Below are 20,333 nucleotides of genomic sequence, written 5' to 3'. Positions count from 1 at the left end.
GTCTCCAGGGTTGAGGAAGGAACAATGGAGTAGGATACTTCCCTCAAGGCAAACTGGGACCCCTAGACTCCCCCTGGGGAGCCTTTGTGGATGAGAGCTGTTTTTCTCTCCTCCTGGCAAAGGACAGAGACGAGAGTGGCTTCTGGGAGAGGAGAGGCAGCTCCAGACTGGGCCCTTCTGGGAGGAGTCACCTTGGGGACCACCTTTACCCTAGGGAGCCCTCATGTCCTGGTTCCTCTCAGAGCTACCCCAGACGGGTTAGAGAGAGGCGGAGCTTGAGGCGAGAGTAGGGGCGGCCACACAAGTGAGCGAGACCTCAGGTGTGTGTGTGTGTTTGGGAGCTGGATTTAAATCCTCTGCTTAGACCCCCGAGTCCTGACAGCACAGAAGGAAGTTTGACATCTGAACCTGGAACCCCACCCACCCATCCTTTACTCCCTCGACTGACCTTTTCTCTGGCCCCAGCTGCCCCGTACCCACCGTCCTCTCCCAACTAGTGAGAGCCCCATGGAACCAGACCCGAAAAGGCCTTCAGCAGCAAGTGGAGGTCTTTTATTTTGGGAAGGATGCATGGTGGAGTCTGTTGGGGACCTCAGAAGTGAGGAATGGACAGGTTCTCACCTCCACCAAAGATGTGTAACAGTAGCCAGAGGTGAGAGGCAAAATACTTAATAACCGGTACAACATGGGCATCAACCAAGTGCAAGGTTCCGGCTGAATATCAGACCTGATGCCATATGTCCTCAAATATAAGATGCCATTGATTGTAACACACACATACCATTACTCAAAAAGAAAACTGTCAATTGAACTACAACCGATGCTTTCTTATCACTTAAAATTCCTATTTTATACTTGTCGAAAGAGCTCTTTTGGACTTATTTAATTATAGACTGTTATCATGTTTTATCTAAAAGCTGCATGCACAGGCCACGATGGCTACGTGACCAGGACCAGTGCCCAGCTGACGGTAACCATTAGACACCATTGATTAAAGACATACTTGGACTTCAGAAAAGGTAGTGTGTGATAAAAAAAATGCATCTTAGAATAGATGAACTATGGTAATTTCCAACATTTACTGAGCACTTACTATGTGTTAATTATCACCCAAAGAAATCCATTAGGTTGATCATTTATTAGGTCATTTTACAGATTAGGAAACTGAGGTGAGCAGAGGTGAAGTCAGCCCTTCGAGGTCACACAAGCAGTAAGCGGCAGAGCCTGGACTTTCGCCCAGGCTAATGCCAAGAGTGTCCTGTTGGCTGTGTGTAGCCTTGAGGGTCCCAAGGAACCACGTTATCCCACCACCAGGGTCATCCTCTTTGGCTTTAGGACCGGCGGACGTGGGGCACTGGAGTGGCCCCTTCAGCGAACAGCTTGAGGGAGAAATCGAGGGCCGGGGCAGCCTGGGTGAGCATCCCCAGAGAGATGACATCGATGTGGGGCCCACAGAACTGAGGGAGGTTGTCCAGCGTGATGCCCCCGCTGGCCTCCACGCCCACGCCCGGGAACTGGGCCTTCAGCGCCGCGGCCGTGGTGTGCAGCTCCTGTGGGACGCAAGCCAAGGGGAGGTGAGAGCCCCCCACACGGCCCCTTCCCAGGAAGCAGACCCCGCCTCACCTCAGGCCTGAAGTTGTCCAGCAAGACGAGGTCTGCGCCCGCCTCGGCCGCCTCCACAGCCTCCTGCAGGCTGCTGCACTCCACCTCCACCTTCAGGGTGAAGTCGGCCGCCTGCCGGGCCCCTCGCACCGCCTGTCAGGGCGAGAGTGAGGACGGGTGGCACCTGGCACAGGGGCACAGTGCGCTGGGACTGGCATTCGAAAGGCCCCAGATGGATAGCGAGCTTGGGGTTAATGAGGAAAACGGGCATCGGGTGGTTTCTTTCCTATTAGGTGAAACCACATGAAATTACCACTTCTGTTGGGTCAAAAAAATGGCCAACTATCAGCAACATTTGGCATTTGGACCTGACTTCAATTTGACTCAGAATAGTCTTCAAGAACGTTTTCACAGCTGGGAAACAGGTCTGGGGAGTTAGAGTGACCTGCCCAAGGTCGTAGAGCCATCAACACTGGTTCCCAGTGGTTTGTCCTTTGCTCTTGAACATGATACCAAGCAGCAGTGGAACGCCGGTAGAGAAGCAATCCAACCCCCATTCTACAGATGGAACGACTGAGGGCTGGAGGAGTCTTGCATCCCTCAACATCACTATCCACCAGGGAGTGGTTGGGGTCTCTGGTAGAGGGACGGGCTGTGATGGTGGAGGGGAGCAGGGCCAGGGCAGGGGCTCAGCCGGACATGTACCTTTTCCACACCTCCGGCCGCCATGACGTGGTTGTCCTTCACCATCACCAGCCCTCCCAGGTCGTAGCGGTGGGAGGCGGCCCCGCCCGCTAGGAGCCCATACTTCTCCACCAGCCGGAAGCCTGGTGTAGTCTTCCTCGTGCCCGCCACATGCCCAGCCCAGCCGGTCCCCCTGGCGGCCTCCACAGCAGCAGCGGCAGCACTGGCAACTCCACTGCAGCGGGCCAGCATGTTCAGGGCCACCCGCTCGCCCAGCAGCAGGCAGTTGGCAGGGCCCCGGACCTCTGCCACCTTGGTCACAGGCACCAGCTTTGATCCCTCAGGGAGGAACCACGTGACCTGGCAGTTGACATGGGCAAAGATGGCATCAAAGAAAGGCCTCCCAGCCAGTACGCCAGGGGACTTGGCCCACAGCGCCGCCTGCGAGGGGGCTGCCCCTGTGACCAAGGCAACGTGGTTGAAGCTTGGGCAGTCCTCTCGGAGCCAGCCGTCCACCAGGGTAGCCAGAGTGGTAGGAGGCAGCAGGAGCGCCAGGCCTGGGAGGGAAGGAGAGAGAATGGTGTTACATGTTGGCTGCCTGTCTTATAGTCAGGAGTGACTGTCAAAATATTTAACAATCTGCCAAACTGGGCACTAGCCAATCAGAGTGACGATCTGGGGGGCCTGGGAGACGGGCTGGGGCACTGGGTGGGCCCTATGGGCTGGACAAGTTTGCCAGATTGAGCAAATAAAAATACAGGATGCCTAATTATATTTAAATTTCTGACAAATGTCAAAGATTTTTTTAGTATAAATATATCCTAGGTGATATTTAGAACATGCTTATACTTAAAAATTATCTGTTGATTACCTGAAATTCAAATTTAACTGAGAGTCCTATATTTTATCTGGCAAACCTAGTGCTGGATCAACCCCTCTTTACCAACTAGAAGTGCACACCACCTGAAAGGCACCCTAAGTCTGCCCTGCACAGAAGGAGTAGATATTTACGAGCTGAAGCCCCCAGTAGAACGTGAGCTGTGTGTTGCTTTCATCCCAGTCTTCTCTATAGCACCAAGTACATTAAAGTTGGAAGTTCCACTTTTTACAGATGTGGCAACTGAGGACCAGAGAGGAAAGGCAAGTTGGCTGAGGTCACACAGCAAACTGCCAGCAGAGTCAGACCGGCCAGGCCTTGTGGTCATGGCCGTCTGTCCCTCCGCCTTTGCCCTCTAGCTTGGAGACCCCTCCCACGCCTGACATTTCAAACTGTCCTCTTTCTAGAGATGGGGGCTGTACAAGGAGGAAAAAGCACGGGGAAATTGGGTTTGAGCCCGTGCTCTGCGAAACATAGCTTCAGGAGTGTGGGCGAGTCCTTTACCTGTAAAATAAGAGTTATGGACCAGCTGGTCTCTAAGGTCCTTCCCACCAGCGCGTAGCGGCTAATGGGCCCCTCACGCCTGTTGAATGAGTGGGGTGACGGCAGAGGCCGAGCTCAAGCACAGTGCAACATCGCCATCTGTCGGCCGGGAGAAGACCTGCAGCCTCCGTGGCGCGCGCTGTAGCAGGACTTCGCTTCCCCAGGGAGGGGGAGACAATTTGATAGCATGTGAGGGGATTTTGTTTTGTTCTGTTTTGTTTCCCCCACTTTTGATCCAAGTTGAAGTTAAGGCTAGACATTCTGGCTTGCTCTACTCTCAGAAGCAGGCCTTTCTTATCTAGCCCTTCTTCCCCAAAGCCAAGCACCCAATCTCCGCCCCCCACTCCCAGCCACAGTCCTCAGTGATGGCTCCCCACCCTCCTTCTCCACATTGTCTCCCACAACTGCCCCAAGTGGCTTCCATTCCTCACTCAGAGCCAGCTGTGCCCCAGCCAGATGCTGGGAACAGTCAGTGAAAGGGACAAAGACATAGTCCCAGTCTCCACCCTTCACACTCCAGAGACGTGAGGCCTCCGCTCCATTCAGATGAGGTGCACGATGTTTGCTTTTTAAAGTGAATTTGGACCCTTCAACTGGTGAGTAGTGAATAAACAAACCATGAGGCATCTATACAATGGATTTCTACTCGGCAATAAAGGCACCAACTACTAATACACACAATAGGGACGCACGTCAAATGTATGATTCTAAGTAAGGAAACCAGATTCAAAAGGCTACATGCTATTGAGTCCATCATAAATGACATTCTGGAAAAGGCAAAAGGATAGAAACAGAGAACAGACTGGTGGTTCCCTAGGGGTCGGGAGGGGCTGGCCACAGAGGGGCAGCACCAGAGTTTTTGGATGTGATTGAACTGTTCTATATCTTGTCTGTGATGGTGGCTGCATGACTGATGCATTTATCAAGACTCAGAACTGTACAGAGAAGAGTGAATTTTACTGTCTGTAATTATACCTCATTAAACCTGACTTTAAAATAAAACAATAAAAAAGTAAATTTGAGTGGATCACTTTCCTGCTTAAAACCCCGCTTTCACTGTATTAGCTCCAGCTCTCTTAACTTCTTTCTGTTTTCATGTATTCTTTTGACAAATCCTTACGGAGCACCTGCCCTGTGCCAGGTACTAATTGCTGGGTGACAGAGTGGACAGCTCTTTCTCTTAGATTTCAGGCCTTAGCCTATGCTGTTCCAAGGTTGTAAGTTCCTTCCCTTACCCTCACCTCCAAACTCCCCCTTCACCTCAACTCCTCTTGCAGGTCTTCTCTTAGACATCACTTCCTCGGCAGGGGGCTCTCACACACCCCCTAAATCAGGTCACATGCTCACTCGTCTCCTTGTTCTTTCCCCATCATCACACTCTGCTGTTGTTCCTCTCTGGGGGCAAAGATGTGTCTGTCCAGTGAGTTTTCTGCTGTATCCCAAGTGCCTAGCATACTGAACCATACAAATGTGCTGTTTTTTTTTTTTTTTGCTGAGGAAGATTGGCCCTGAGCTAACATCTGTTGCCAATCCTCCTCTTTTTGCTTGAGGAAGATTGTCCCTGAGCTAACATCTGTGCCAGTCTTCCTCTATTTTGTATGCGGGACTGCGGCCACAGCATGGCTTAATGAGTGCGTGCAGGTCTGTGCCCGGGATCGGAACCCGTGAACCCTGGGCCGCCGAAACGGAGTGCAAGAACCCAACCACTACGCCACCAGGCTGGCACCCAAATGTGCTGCTTTTATAGGTCAAAAAACAGTCAAATATTGGCAATTTCATATTGTTTAGCTTAATACTAAGTGGTCAATGATACTTATTCAAGCAGAGAGGCCGCACGGTGGAATGCATTAGAACCAGACTCCGCGGCCACACAGCCTGGTGTCCAGTACTGCCTCTGCTTCCTTTAGCTAAGTGACCTTGAGCAAATGACTCAACCTCGCGGGGGCCTTAGGCTCCTCGCCTGTGCCAGGGATAATGGGAATAATCACCTCCGAGGGTTGTTATGAAAATTAAGTGAGTTAATATTTGTAAAGCACTGGGGAACACTGTCTGGCACACAGTAGGCGTGTTTGCTAAAGGAATGACTGAAGCGTTTACCACGAATCGTGGGAGCTTAGAGGAAGGAATGACTAAGTGTCCCTGAGGAGGGAGGTAGTTTTAGTGGCCTTGAAGGATGAGTAATGTTTGCCGGGCAGAGGTGTGGGGTGGGGAAGAGAGACAGCAAGACATTTCAGGCTGAAAGAGCAGGTGTTCAAGCCTCAAAAGCAAGAAAATAGAGGAGCTGGCCCCGTGGCGTAGTGGTTAAGTTTGCGCACTCTGCTTCGGCAGCCTGGGGTTTGAGGGTTCAGGTCCTGGGCGTGGACCTGCACACCGCTCATCAAGCCATGCTGTGGTGGCGTCCCACATACAAAATAGAGGAAGATGGGCACAGATGTTAACTCAGAGACAATCTTCCTCAGCAAAAAGAGGAAGATTGGCAACAGATGTGAGCTCAGGGACAACCTTCCTCAAAAAAAAAAAAAAAAGGCAAGAAAATGGAGAGAGGAGGTGAGGGAGGGCTGAGCGGGATTCGTAGGAGAAATGGCAGGAGGTGAGGCCAAAGTGAAAAAGAAATAAACTATGTGTCTGAGGAATTTGGAGAGATCCTAGGAACCATCACAGAATTTTAAGCAAGGATATGATCATGATTTTGTTCTAGAAGGGTCACTTCAGCCACCAACTGCAGACGGGTTGGGAGACAAACAGAGGCTGAGGCAATGGGCCAGACAAAAAGTGATGAAGCCTTGAACTTGGGCAGTGACTGCAGAACAGTTAGCAGGGGCAGAGGTGTGAGTTGTTTTTGAGGTAGAACTTACCGGAATTAGCAGCTAATAAGATGTAGAAGCCTTGGGTTTCTGTCCTGCGTAGCTGAAAACTGACATAAGGAGCCACTCAGGGAGGAGTAGGCGGGGGTGGAGGTGGGCACAGCAGAAGGCAGCACCAGCGCTTGCCTGAGGCCTGTGATGTGCCCGCTGTGGGCACCACACTTCTCTTATGCTCTCTCATCTGAAGCTCACCACAGGGGATTATTCCCATGTTACAAGCACAGAAACTGGATCTCAAGGAGGTTCCTCTATTGTGCCCTGGTAACACAGCTTATAAGCAGCAGAGCTGGGGGGAAAAGATTAACTTTGGTTTTTCAGATGTTAAGGTTGAGATGCCAGCAGGATGTGTGGACGGCCATGTCCTGATGGTGAGTAGAAGAATGGTTCTGGAGTTTGGAGAGATATCGGGGTGAGGAATGGAGATCCTGGGGCCGCCAGCATATATGGACGAGTATAGCAGCGCATCCAGTTACCAGGGCAGGGAAGAGGAGGGTTCTGGGAAACCACCAGTATTTAAAGGACACAGAGGCATCGCTGTTGAAAAGAGAAGCTGCACCAGGCAGGAGTGGGTTTCTGGAAGGAGAAGAGGGTTTCCAGGAGCAGCTGTGAGCAGAAGCAAGTAGAAAGAGGGCTGAAAATGGGCATTGGACTCAGCACTTGGGAGGCCTTGGCCAGAGCAGTCTTAGTGCCGTGCGGTGGGGGCAGAAGCCACATTGTCACAATCAAGGGGTATATGGGAGGTGAGCGAGTTGAGGCAGTGGGTGTGGACCACTCCTCTCAGCAGAAGTTGAGAAAGCAGCGCCCTCCATCTGGGCTGCACATTGGAACCACCTGGGGAGCTTTTCAGACTCTGCTGCTCAGCCCCATTCCAGACCAACCCAATCAGAATCTTTCGGAGGTGGGTCCCAGGCATCCAGGTATTGGAAGAGCTCCCGCTGCAACTCAGATGCACAGGAGGGTTAAGAACTAGGGCTCACACAAGACCATGTGGTGTAGGCCTCTGTTTATATGAAACATCCAGGAAAGGCAAATTGAGAAAGATAGACATCAGAATAGTGGTCGCCTGGGCCTGGGCATTAACTCTAAACAGGACGGGATCTGATTGAGGTGATGGATATGGTCTATGGTGATGGCTGCACAACTCGGTGCATTTGCTAAAAATCACTGAATTGTCCACTTAAACAAGAACCAATGCTCTACTGAAAGGCACAAACCATTTTTGCAACCCTTGTGAGCCAGTGGGTCCAGGTGTTGAGCGTCAAAAGCCAACATCAAGAAGAAAGACAGCCTACACTGGGCACCCCGACAGGAAAACACACCGCCACTCGTGCACAATACTCTCGCCAAACAGCTGACCCAGAGGCAGATCAGACTTCTAGTTGCAACCACCAATTCACAAGAAAACCAGAGGACGGAGGAACGTGTTAAAATATACCCTGCGGACACACCAGCAGAAGTCAGACCACAGGAAACTCTACCAGAAGATAACCCAATTTCTTCAACATATACATTGCAAGGAAAACAAAAGATTAAAAGAACCTTAAAATACATACTAACCAATCACAATGTATGGATCTTATTTGAATCTTAATTCAAACAAACAAGTTGAAACCAAATTAGAACATTTATGAAACCACTGAAGATCTGCCCACTGACTAGATATTTGATAACATTAAGGAAATTTTCAAAAAGTTAATTGTTAATCATTGTATTGTGGTTGTAATAAAAAGAAAAGTCCTTATCTTTTAAAAAATAATAAAATGGGGCCGGCCCCGTGGCTTAGCAGTTAAGTGCTCGTGCTCCGCTGCTGGTGGCCCGGGGTTCGGATCCTGGGCCCGCACTGACGCACCGCTTCTCCGGCCATGCTGAGGCCACGTCCCACGTACAGCAACTAGAAGGATGTGCAGCTATGACATACAACTATCTACTGGGGCTTTGGGGGAAAAAGTAAATAAATAAAATTATTAAATGTTTAAAAATAATAATAATAATAATAAAATGGTGGGATGTTCATGTATGAAAAGATTTGAGAGCTGGTTTTACTTTAAGGTAATCCTGGAAAGTAGAAAGTAGAAGGGATGTGGAGGGGGCCGGACTGGCCAAAAGTTGATGGTTGCTGAGGCTGGGTGACGGGTCCATGAGGCTGCATCATACTTTTCTGTCTACTTTTGTGTATGTTTGAAATTCTCTATAATAAAAAAGTAAAATAAATAGATAAATAAAGAGAGAGAGAGCCCTCCCTTGAGATAGGGTCCAGGAGAGTTTTTTAGGATGGTAGAGCAGTGGTTCTCAACCTCAGCTGCACGATGGAAATATCTGGGGTGTTTGCCAAACGCTAATGCTGGGGCCACACCCCCAGAGGTTCTGATATAACTGGTCTGGAATGTGGGAACGTAGTTCTAATTTATCACAGGGTTGAGAGCTTCTGAACTGCAGAAGAGAATAATAGCTACCACACCTCGGTGCCTACCATATGCCAGGCACTTGCTATACTTTGTCACAAGTCCTTCCTCCAATTCTTCGAGGTAGGTATCATTTATATTTATAGATGGAGAACTGACGCTCAGAAATGAAAGGGGAAGTTACCTAAAGAGCAGAGCTAGAAAACGATAAAGCTAGAAAATGATCAGCGTGGAGCCTGGTCTTCCCTCTCCACAGCCGGGTACTTTTCGAACCCCACACTGCCTCCGCCAGCAGGGGCTCCTCTCTTGCTCCCGTCTTTGAGATTACTTGTTCTGATTACCTATTGTGGAGGCAGCATGTCGCACGCGCCACGTTCCGTTTGTGAAAAATGAATACCTCTGGTTTTCTTTAGGCCCTCACTCTCTCATGCATTTCTAACAAAAGGGATTCCTGTGGGTTGCTTTGAAAGCACGGGCTCTCCTCATGAGCAGCTGTTGCTGGAAGGAACTGCAGAGAGGGGGAGGGCTGTTTTTGCAGCTGCCTGAGGAGAGCTGGTCCAGAGACCTTGCCAAGCTGCTGCTGCTCGGCGGGAACAGCTGGAACGTCCTGTCTGCTTTCTATCCTCGCAGTTGTGACATGTCGCGTTCTCTCAGGATGCCTGCCTTCAGAGAGTATAGTTTTATTCTGTGGAGCGTAACCTTGATCTCTCGAGGCAATGCTTTCTTAATCGGTTGTCCAGAATTTATTAAAAGTCGCATCTCTTTTTGAGGGGATCCAAAGCATCTTGGGATATTTCCTGCACGTCTCTCTTTACAAACAATGTAAAAAGATACAGATAAACTGAAGACTCTTACAGGATATATGGAGATTTGCCCCCCTCCCTGGTACTTCTGTGATTCTCGTCTGGACTGTGGCTGATTTTTACTGTCTCTGTGTTGCCCTAACTAGACTGGGGCTCCTCGCCCGGAGGCACTCGCCAGAATCAGAAACCGCATCCCTTCCTCTTTGCTTCAGTGATTTAACAAGCTCTTGTTCGTGCCTTTGATGGATGCGCAGAGGGAGGCTCTGCAAATGCAACTAAAATGAACACAAGTCTTTGTTCTTAATTTTATGTGTAACGACGTGGCCTGTGCTTGCAGCCACAGTGGTGTACGTGAGGCTGACAAAGTCTTCCAGCTAAAACCAAGTAATGATGGTTTCCCCCAATTTACAGGGAAAAATTAACTTAGATAGACGTTGTCAATTTTAAAGGTTTTGCCTTTATAAATTTTTCTTAAAACTCTGGTGCCTACTACCACTTGTCTATAATAGAATCCAGAATGACATAATGTGTAATAATAATAACAGCTGACAGTTTTACAGTCCTTCCTAGGCACTGTTCCAAGCATTTTATGTATATTAACACATTTCATTTTCAAACAACCCTATGGGGGTGCTATTATTATCCCCATTTTACAGATAAGGAAACTGAGGCACTGAAAGGGCAAGTGACTTGCCCAAAAGTCCACACAGCTGGGAAATGTGGAGTCAGGATCATAAGCCCAGGCAGGCTGGCTCCAGAGTTCCCTCAACTTACCCTACCTCACCACACCGCCATTTAATCTATCACTAAGTTGTATTTTTAAATTATTATATGTTTATTAGTTAATATTCACAGAGTTCTGCAAGCCACAGTCGGTTCCAGGGCTCTGTCCCTGGTGTAGTAGGAACAGCCTGGATTGGGAGTACGAAATGCCTGGGTTTGAACCCCGGCTCCACCACCTGGGTGACCTTAGGCAATTTGCTGACCTTTCTGAGAGTGTTTCACAAGGAAATCACAGGGCTGCCATGAGGAGGGAATGAGATGCCTGAGCCAAGGCCTGGCCAGATGCCTTTGAACCCAGGTGTCAGACTCTGGCAGCTTTGTTCTTCAACCTATTTATTTGTTGATCCGTTCGGCAAACACCAGATGGAGACAGACGCTGGTTAGCAGCTTCCAGAGAAATGTGCTTTCTATCCCCCTTCTCTCCCTGGAGAAGAGAAATGATCTCCAAATAGGGCCAAATGGGATTGCCCATCACACAGGTGGTAGAACGATCTACAGAATTTCAGAGCGGGGAGAGATGACCTGTCGTTAAGGTATGAGAGCAATAAGAGGAGGCTCCGAAAGGTTGGCTCTGAGAATAGGTTGGCAGAGGACAGGAGAGGATGGTTGCCAGGCGGAGAGAATGGAGAGAGCAAAGGCCTGGCAGTGAGAGGCACGGAGCGTATGTAGGTGAAGGTGCACAATCTTAGACACGCAGCGTAGCAAGAGAGAAGGCTGATCGTAGGATGGGCCAGACTGAGCAGGCCTTGAATGACGGGAAAGAGTCAGGGTGTTGTTCAGTAGGCAATGGGAAGTCAGTAAAACTTTTGATCAGAAGTCACATGATCAAAAATGCACTTTGAAATTTAAATTGTGTCTAGGGTTCTTGAAAGATGTAAGGTGGGAGGCTGTTGCAACAGCCTGGGCAAGAAGCAGTGAGCCAGGGTAAAGTGTAATGGGAGGGCAGCCCCCCCAGGCTTTAAGAAAAGGGCACACCACCCTGCACCCCACGCCACAGACTTCCTGCCCTGGCCGCACCCTCTCACACCTTGGCCTTGTCAAGTCTGACCTCTTGGCATTTGCCCACCGGCCTGCCATCTGCTTCTGCCCCAACTCTGTCCTCGTGCCTTCTTTCCCCCACTTCCCCAGCTTTGCCTCCCCCACTTGACTTGTGTACTCCCTGCTGGCTTAACTCCCATGGGGCAGTGATCCCAGCGCCAACCCTTCTGCTTGGCCCGGAACTCAACATCACGTGTTGTCGTGCACATGAAGGCAGTGATGCAAAGGCAGCCTCCACCAGGCTGCTCTCTCAGAAGGAGTTGAGAACAGAGAGGGAAGAGGCTCAGCTGATGCTGTGAAGGTAAGTCCATAGGACGTGGCAACTGTCTGGCTATCGGTGTGCGAGGGAGAGTGAACCATCAAAGGTGACCCCGAGGTTTCCGGTCTGAGTAGGAGGACGGTGAGACAAGAAGAGAAATGGAGCTGGTGGAGGGGAGGAGACTTTGAGTTCAGCACGCCGGGGAGATGTCTAGGTGGAGATGGACCCCCAGGGCTTTCCAAAATGGAACTGGAAGCTGGGGAGGGCTCAGAGCTGGAGACAAAGATGTGAGGAATCAACCACATCACCAACGTAAATCACCACCAAGGAGGAAACCAAAGCACAGCAAGGCTGAGCATCTTGTCCCAGGTCACACAGCTAGCAGGTGGCAGGGATGGGATCTGAACCCAGGCTCTGACTCTGAGGTTGTTTCTAAACCAAGAACTGGTTTCATGGCCAAGCCAGAGGGGCCGTGTGTGTGTGTGTGTGTGTGTGTGTGTGTGTGTGTGTGTGTGTTTGGCCAGTAGAAGCCCCAAACCAGGGGAGGGAGGTCAGAGCTGGGGAAGAAGCCCAGGGAGGGGAAAGTGAAAATGCAGAGAGCTCAAGGAGGGCCTCCTGTCTCCAGGCACTAGCCAGGCACCTTCCATGCATCATGTCATTCGTCCTCCCCACAACCTTATGAGCAGGGGACTATTATAGTCATTTTGCAATGCAGGGAAATGAGGCTCTGAGAAGTCAGGTGACTTGCCTAAGGTCACACAGCCTGTTCCTGGTAGAGCTGGGATTCAAACAGGAGCCTCTGGACTCCAGAGCCTGGCCCCTATCATTCTACATACAGCCTCCTTAGCGACCTCACCCCGATACCCACCCCCTTCCCCTCCCCGCCAGAGAATCACTGCATTCAAGCCCCCTCCCCCACCCTGCGCAGCTGAACAGGACTTTGCCTCTGCTCCTCCAGAGCTGCCAGCAAGGGGCAAAGTCCAGAGCTGTTCCTCCTCCAGCCTCCCACTACCCGTCCCCTTTAGCCCCCAGGGGAAGCACCCTCCTCCAGGCCTTTCCTGGGCCTCAAGCCCTTTTCTTCCCCAGAGCTCACCAGGGACCCAACATAGAAGGAGAGAGAAGAGTGAGAAGAGGCCTTTGGAGGACAGAAAGGAGTGCTTAGGGTTCAGAGAGGTTGGAGGGAGGTGGGGAGGTAATAGAGTTAGATGGAGACCAGAGGAGACTTGGCCTTCCCGTGGGGGTGAGGAGATAAAAGACTGACAGAAATTGAGATGGAGAGAGGAGCAGGAGAGGGTGGTGCAGGGACACTGGGGAGAAAAGTCTGGAAGGCTCCTTTACCTTCAGGGTCCATGACAGCTCGCAGCTGCCGGGCTGGTGTGTCCACTGCTCAGATCCAGTGTTTGGAGAGGCTGGAGGTGGGGGTGGGGCTCCCAGAGGGAAGGGAGGAGGGGCCGGTCTAGCCAGCCTTCCCAGGTTCTCTGGGGCTCCCCCTCCCGCCCTCCTCCAGGACCCCTCGGGCTGTACACACCTTATTTCCCTTCCATCGTCAGAGGAGGAGCTCTCAGTTATGTAACTCAGAAGTCATCTCCTCTCTGACCAGAGGCCCTGTTCTCTCCACGTCCCCAGCCCTCCTGGCCCTGCCCCAGGGTGTGAGGCTGCAAATGTAAGAATCTGCTCCCTTGTGAGGGCTGGAAAGTCTCTTTGATGGTGCACTGGGAAAATCCTAATTCTATCCTTTTTATCTCAAGCACCTTTTTACTTTTTTCTGCGCCTCAGTTTCTTTAGCTGTGAAATGGGCTAAGACCTACCTCGCAGGTTCAACTGAGAATCGAATGAGAAAACTCTGCGAGTAACATGGAGTAGAAACTTAACAAATGTCCACCTTCCTTCTCTTCCCTCTTTCCAAGGTACTTTAAGGGCACAGGCAGATCAGAGCCAGACTTCTGAATGGGGAAACTGGGAAATTGCCAGTAACCTGTACTGGGACTTCAGGCACGTTCCTGTCCAAGAACTGCCGGGGACTCCATTTCTTCGTGGGAAACTGCTTGCTCGAGTCACTGATTGCCAAATCCACTGCCATCTTCCCAGCCTTCTCCCGTTTCTTCCTCTGCAGCAGGTGACCCTGCCAGAACTGGGACTCAGGTGAGACAAGCAGGGGTCCTGGGGTGCAAAATGGAAGGAGGCCTCCCTCTCAGCTTCCATTATGCACCTCGGCACCTTGCTCGCCTCACTCTAGTCGGGGACTGCTCCTGACAGCCCTTCTCCAAACTATTTTCTCCCTTTTTTTCCTAGACATCATTTTCTCCTGCTTTCTCTCTTAAAGGCTCTTTGCTATCTCTTGCCGGTCCTTTTTCCTACATCCAACTCTCAAATTTCAGTGTTTCCTCAGTGTGATGGGATTGTTTCTCTTTTTCTTCTGGGCACACAGCTAAACTACATTTCCCAGCTTCCTTTGCACTGTGGCTCTCATGTGACTGAATTCTGTCCAACGGGAGGTGGGCAAAAGTAATACGTGCCAATTCCAGACCTGGCCCATGAAAGCCTTCCTGTGACCCTTCCCTCTCTCTCCTCGCTAGGAATTGACAGAGCCACAAAATGGACTCTGGGTCCCTGAATGACATTATGGAAAGTCACCCACCAAATGCCAGGATTGGACTGTTACGTAAGCAAGGAAAAAACTTCTCTTGAGTTATACCCCTGAGAGTTTGGGGTTGTTTGGGGTAACAAAACAGTTTGTTTTGTTACAGCAGTTAGCCTGCCCTGACTAACACACTAAGATTCTCTCCACAGCTCTCTCCTTTTCTCATTCTACACAGTAAATGATATAGCTTGTGCATTTGTCCCCCTATGCCATTATTTAAATTGCTATCTAATGTCAGATGACTCTCAAATCTATATCTCCAGCTGTTTAGTGTGGGTCTCAGCCTATCAATAAGCAATGGCGTGGCTGGACCACCTCTTGTGTTTCTTATTATGATTGCAAGACGTCCTTTAGCAATAACCATCAGGAAACTTTGAAAAAATAAAGGTTTATTAGTTACAAGACCTGGAAATTACATAGCACACCTGGGGCCACACAGGAGGCTTGTTGGGGGGAGAGAAAAAGGGGAAACAGGCCTGGGGTTGGGCTTTTATTGGGGTTGAGGCCGGGGGGCCTAGGATTTCGTGGGCTAACTCTTTATTGGTGCGTTTAAAACAGAAGAGCGGGAATTTAAAGCACAGGAAGAGGGAAAAAAACAGCGACCCAGATGATCAGTTATTGAAATTAACCGAAATCTCTAAAACAAAAGAGACTCAGCAGAGGAGGCAGCCTGGTTCCTTATCTAGTTGGTGACAGGCACTGTGTTTATTTGAGATAGCCCTCTTTGAAGCAGATGCCTCTTTGAAGTGGATGCCTAGGCAATCAAAACTTAAGTCGGGCACTTGCATTACAAAAAACAAGAAAAAAACAACAACTGTCAGGGCTTACGCTATACCAGCTCTGATCTCCCTCCCAAGTTCCCTGTCTCTACTCTAACCATCTCCAAAACATCCCTCCTGACAGTTCTAAAAATGAACTCATTATGTTTTCCCCCAAAACTGCTCATCTCTCTGCATTTCCACGTGATGATGTCAGCATCTCCCCAATCTCCCAAGATAGAAAACTTGAAGTGTGATCTCATTTTCCCCCATCCCCTCTAACAGCCAATTAGTTCTAAAATCTTATTCTCTGAAAAAAAAATTTTAATAAATAAAATTTTATTTTATTTTATTTTATTATTTTATTTTTTACTATTTTAATAAAATAATCAGTAATTTTTAGAAAATCTTATTCTCTGAATAAATATATTTCAAATCTGACCTCTTCTTTCACCTTAGGCTAGACTCGCACCGTATCTAACTGGGATAGAATGACACTCTCATCTTGGGCCTGGGCCACACTGCCTTCAGGCCATCCTCCTGGATGCTAGCTTCACTCAAAAGATAGATCTCATCTTGCTATACGTTTACTTAAAAACCATTGTTTGTTTATTCATTAATTCATTTACCCCTCCATTCAGTGAACATGTATTAGGTTGCCACTATGTGCCGGGCCCTGGACGCTGGAGCCACCAAGGTGACACTCGGACTTGGAGGGGTTACAGTCTAATGAGTGAGGGACACCTTCACATAATTACAGCCAGTTGTTTGTGCTGTAGGAGTGGAGAAGAAACACTATGTCTGCTTGGGGCGGGGGCAGCGAGGGCAGCTTCTCTAAGCAGTGACATTTGAGCTAAATCTTGACTGTTGAGGAGGAGTTGCAGGAAGTCAAGATGTGTGTGTTGTGGGACAAGCTGGGAGTGGGCCATCTTCAGGCACAGTGTGCACAAATGCAGGAGGGAGCATGTGGCCTTCTGCAGGGCCAACACCTCCTGGGATCTGGGCCATGGTCCAGCTAGGATGTCCCGATGCCACAAGCTGGGCAGGCAGATGCTGAGCATCCTAGGGGGCTGAGGCACACAGGCATCCATCTGCAGCTCATTGTCAGGAGCAGGTAGATTGTCTCCAAAATACTGTGGCTCTGATGTCTAATGGCTCTACCCCAAACATCCCCAGAACAGAACAGTCACCCACTGTGTGGGCTCTTCTACCTTAGAGTTTGAAAGTTTTCTCTCTGCTCTTGATTGGGGTCTACTTTTGTTACTATTAGGGAATCTTTGAACCTTCTGATTATATTCCTCTCTTGTCCTGTTAACAGTCCTGGCTTGATCTGCCTTCTGGCACAGTCACTGAGCTTGGAGTTCAGGGATGGGTTCTATTTCCCATTCTCTCAGCCCAACGGCTCAACTCTGCCTGTAGCTGCCAGGTAGCCCATCTTTCATAGGTTCTGCCTGCCGAACTGAACGTGAGTAAGGGTCAGAAATGGGGATGCAGAGGAAACTTAGATGTTGTGTCCATTTTTAGAAATGAAATGTCCTTAGAACTATGCATAGAGGCCCTTTTCCTGTCTACAAAAGTGACTTGCATTAACAGATTTCTCAAGACCTTCCCCATCCAAATCCTTCTTCCATCTGGAATTTTCATTTTGGATGACAAAGCTTTATTTGTGCTCTTTTGAGAATAAAACAGAAGTATGTGTTTTAAAATAAAAGGTGAAGCATAATACACGGTACATGATTGTGTGTGTGAATCCTGTTATTTAAGAAACTAGAATGTGCTGGTAATTAACTTTTGCAAAAGAGGTAATTAACTGTGAAAAGTTAATTGTAAAACTGTAAAAAAGTCTGGACAAGATAAATATTTTCAACATTTTAAACTATACCCCCACACACACACCAAGAAAAACACCTGGCATATTCAGGGAACTACAAGGAATTTGATGAGGCTCGAGGGCCTACAGTGTTTGGGCCAAGGGCTGACCAGGCAGAGCCAGCTCTTCAAGGGGTCTTATCCTCCATGCTAAGGAAGGTGGGCTCTATCCTGATGGCCTTAGTGGGTGCAGGGGTAATCTGGACAGAGAGGCCTTTTAGAAGGGGCCTTGGGACCATCATGGGCAGAGGGTGGAAGGGATAGGGGTCAGGAGACCAAAAGGGAAGTCTCAGCAGGACCAGGTGAGGTGTGATGGGGTCTGCAGAGAAGGAATGGCTCAGGGACTGTGGAAGAAGAAGAATCAGCTGAACTTGACACCCGGGGAGCGAGGACAGGGGAGAGAGAGGGGCTTGATGGGGGTTCTAACGCGTTTTGCCCAGTGGTGGTATCTACCACTTGCTGAGGCCCGGGAAGAGAGGAGAGCAGACAAGGTTTGCTGATTTCCCCACTGCTGTCAGAAGGGAATTCAAACTGTGAGCCCTGGTAGCATGGCTCCCATCTCCCTTTCCAGCCTCTCAGCTCCCACAGACCTCTCCTTAAACCAGACGCCCCCAACCCCCCGGGAAACATCTTTTTGTGAATATTTTTTCTAATTGTAAAAGTGATAGATATTTAGTGTATAAAATTTGGAAAATATAGAAAAGTATAAACAAAATAAAAATCCCCCGTAAACCTATCACCTTACAGACAACCACAATAAACATTTAGGATACTTCCTTCAAATCTTTTTTTCTATAAAAATCCAAGTTTTTGCATTTTTATTACAGAATTAGAGTCACATGTATTTACAGATCAGTGACTAGCTTTTTTCTCCACTTAACATTATATTGTAGACATTTTTCAAAGTCATTACATAGTTTTTGAAAACATGATTTTTAGCAACTATGATAAGTGTAATAAGACATTTACAATTATTTTCATAACTAATATGTTTGGTCCTTTCATCACCATATTTTATATTTCCTTATTGTTCCTTATTCCTCTCCTTTTTTTTTCCTTTTGGTCTTATAAAATCTACTGCTTCCTTTGCTTTTTTTCCCTCTAGAGAATTGAAAGTCATCCATTCTGTGTTTGTCCAAAGAAGAATCTACACTGGACTGCTCACTCTTTCCTTACTGGGCCTGTGCAAATCTCCTCCGTTGACGGTGACCTTCCCACCTTTCAGCCTGGCAAAATCCTTCTCAGCCTCCATAATCTGTGAGAAGTCATCTCCATTCATTCATTCATTCATTCAAATGAATATTTACTGAGGATCTACTACATGCTGGGCACAATAGCCACCAGCATAGCAGTGAATATGACAAAGACCCTGTGCAACTTAAACTCTTGGGGGGGGCCTCCTACACTCTCCCCAGGAGCAGTGCAGCACTCCCTTCTTTTTTTAATTTTATTTATTTATTTTTCCCCCAAAGCCCCAGTAGATAGTTGTATGTCATAGCTGCACATCCTTCTAGTTACTGTATGTGGGACGCGACCTCAGCATGGCTGGAGAAGCAGTGCGTCGGTGCACACCCAGGATCCGAACCTGGGCCGCCAGCAGCGGAGTGAGCGCACTTAACCGCTAAGCCACGGGCCCAGCCCAGCACTCCCTTCTTTTTATGCACTCATAAAATTTTGTTGGTGTCTCTATTTGAACTTGTCACATATTTTGATATTTTCTGGGCTGTGATAACTCTAATGAGTGCCTTACCCACCCCCACTTCATTTACTTCAGGATTCGCCCAGGACCCAGAATCTAGTCATGGTTCAGAAAACAACTGCATGTGTCCAGTGAGGGGGAGGGGGGAAGCTGAAGGCCTCAGATCAGTGACAATGTTTTCTAAACCTGAAATTGGGGCCCTTGGTTTGACAGATCTAAGACAGTTGCGGTATCCCTAAGGGACCTTTGGAGCTCACTTCTGCTGTGCTGGGGCTACAGTTAGCCCAGACTGCATCTTGTGAGGAGGCGGCAAAGGCGCCCAGACGTGGCCCTGTGGGTGCCCATCCTGACTGGCGAGGGGTGGACTTTCGCCCTAGCTCTGCCTGTCCCCATGGACCAGGCACAGGTGGCACAACTCCATGGCGGCCGGGTGGATCCATGACCACTTTCCGCCTCTTCTCCCCCTCATCCCCACCATGAACTGACCCACTAGAGCCCTTTCCCTATCTCCTGCCTCCCCGCCAGTCCAGGCCACATGGCAGTCACACTCCTGCGGTTCCCATCAGCTTGTCTTTTTGTAGGTCAGTCTGTCTGCTCTCGGCCACTGCAACCTCTGACTCAACGACTTCCTCTTTGCAAATTTCCTTTCCCCTGGGGAAATACCAACTGCCGGTGGCCCGTGTGGCCCCCTGGGCTCTGGTCTGGGCAGGACTCAGAGACAGCGCAGGTGGGTCTTGTCCCCTCCTGTCCATCCCAGAGCCACAGGGGAAGCCCCTGGTTCTACAGGCCTGTCACTACTCCTCATTTAGCTCACTCTCATTGATTCCCCTTGGAGAACGGAAGAGGAGATACAGACAAACAAATTAAACATGTCACAGCATCAGCAAGACCCTGCTATTGGGTCTCCTCTCCCCCTGCCTCGTGTTGGAGTGGCAGAGGTTTGAGGAAGGGACACATCTGCTGAGCTGAAGAGCCACACTCGGGTCACACATGCAGTCTTTCTATCAAGCCGGCGTTCTTTATTGGGCTGCAGACAGAGTTTGATCTTCTACTGCCTCCACCCCAGCTGAGCAAAGATGAGGGCACACACGTTCTCAGCGGTTCCTCAGGTTGGCATCTCCTCAGCCTCTGCAGCCCTTCCTGCCTGCCCCCCTCACGCCGTCTGTACTCACCACCACCCTTCACAAACCGCACCCGTGAATGGACCCACATAGGTGCTGGGGCTTCTGAGAACTGCACCTGCTCGGAAACTCCTCTTACCTCTGCCCTTGGGAGGAGAAATAGCTGAAGCCTCTGGCTGCCTCAGTCCGGAGGTGGGGGAGAGTTCAGTGGCCTGGCCCACAGGCAAGCCTAGAGTCCAGGTACTGTCACAGGCACACCTGAGAGCACAGCGAGGTGACGCCACCCAGCCCATGCTCCAGGCTGGCCTGGCACAGAGCACTGGGGCCCAGAGTTAAAGGAGGCTCATGGGCTGACCCAGTAGGACTGTCCTAATCTATGAGTCCAAATGT

At 49.5% G+C, this 20,333-nt stretch overlaps 1 protein-coding gene and 1 long non-coding RNA gene across 3 annotated transcripts; one reads left to right on the top strand and one right to left on the bottom strand.

Moving 5' to 3' along the window:
- Positions 1–530: 530 nt before the first annotated feature.
- QPRT (quinolinate phosphoribosyltransferase) lies at positions 531–20,327 on the bottom strand. Of its 2 annotated transcripts, none has more exons than XM_058569645.1 (4): positions 20,083–20,327; positions 2,308–2,843; positions 1,624–1,755; positions 531–1,550 (listed from the first exon to the last, which is right to left on the bottom strand). In XM_058569645.1, exons 1-4 carry the CDS (start codon positions 20,234–20,236, stop codon positions 1,332–1,334), a joined length of 1,041 nt encoding a protein of 346 aa, XP_058425628.1. In that variant the 5' UTR covers positions 20,237–20,327; the 3' UTR covers positions 531–1,331. The 2 variants fall into 2 exon arrangements, with proteins under 2 accessions (XP_058425628.1, XP_058425629.1); XM_058569646.1 differs by lacking the exon at positions 20,083–20,327 and adding an exon at positions 13,194–13,311.
- On the top strand, positions 11,826–14,609 carry LOC131422422 (uncharacterized). The gene is made up of 3 exons (XR_009224081.1): positions 11,826–11,897; positions 13,763–13,971; positions 14,432–14,609. It is a non-coding gene; the product is annotated as an uncharacterized LOC131422422 (long non-coding RNA).
- Positions 20,328–20,333: the final 6 nt, after the last annotated feature.

Source organism: Diceros bicornis, chromosome 26 (assembly GCF_020826845.1).
Source record: "Diceros bicornis minor isolate mBicDic1 chromosome 26, mDicBic1.mat.cur, whole genome shotgun sequence".
In the NCBI taxonomy this organism is placed as follows: Eukaryota; Metazoa; Chordata; class Mammalia; order Perissodactyla; family Rhinocerotidae; genus Diceros; species Diceros bicornis.
Note: the sequence above shows the minus strand (reverse complement) of the source record. Positions and strands in the feature narration are given on the sequence as shown.

What these genes read in the sequence shown, in the direction of transcription:
- QPRT (XM_058569645.1), bottom strand. Translation starts at nt 20,236, where the DNA reads ATGGGCTGGGTGGCGTCACCTCGCTGTGCTCTCAGGTGTGCCTGTGAC. An exon ending in CGGCCGGAGGTGTGGAAAAG is followed by an intron (nt 1,756 to 2,307) that starts GTACATGTCCGG and finishes TCGCCCTGACAG; the next exon opens with GCGGTGCGAGGGGCCCGGCA. An exon ending in TGGACAACTTCAGGCCTGAG is followed by an intron (nt 1,551 to 1,623) that starts GTGAGGCGGGGT and finishes TGCGTCCCACAG; the next exon opens with GAGCTGCACACCACGGCCGC.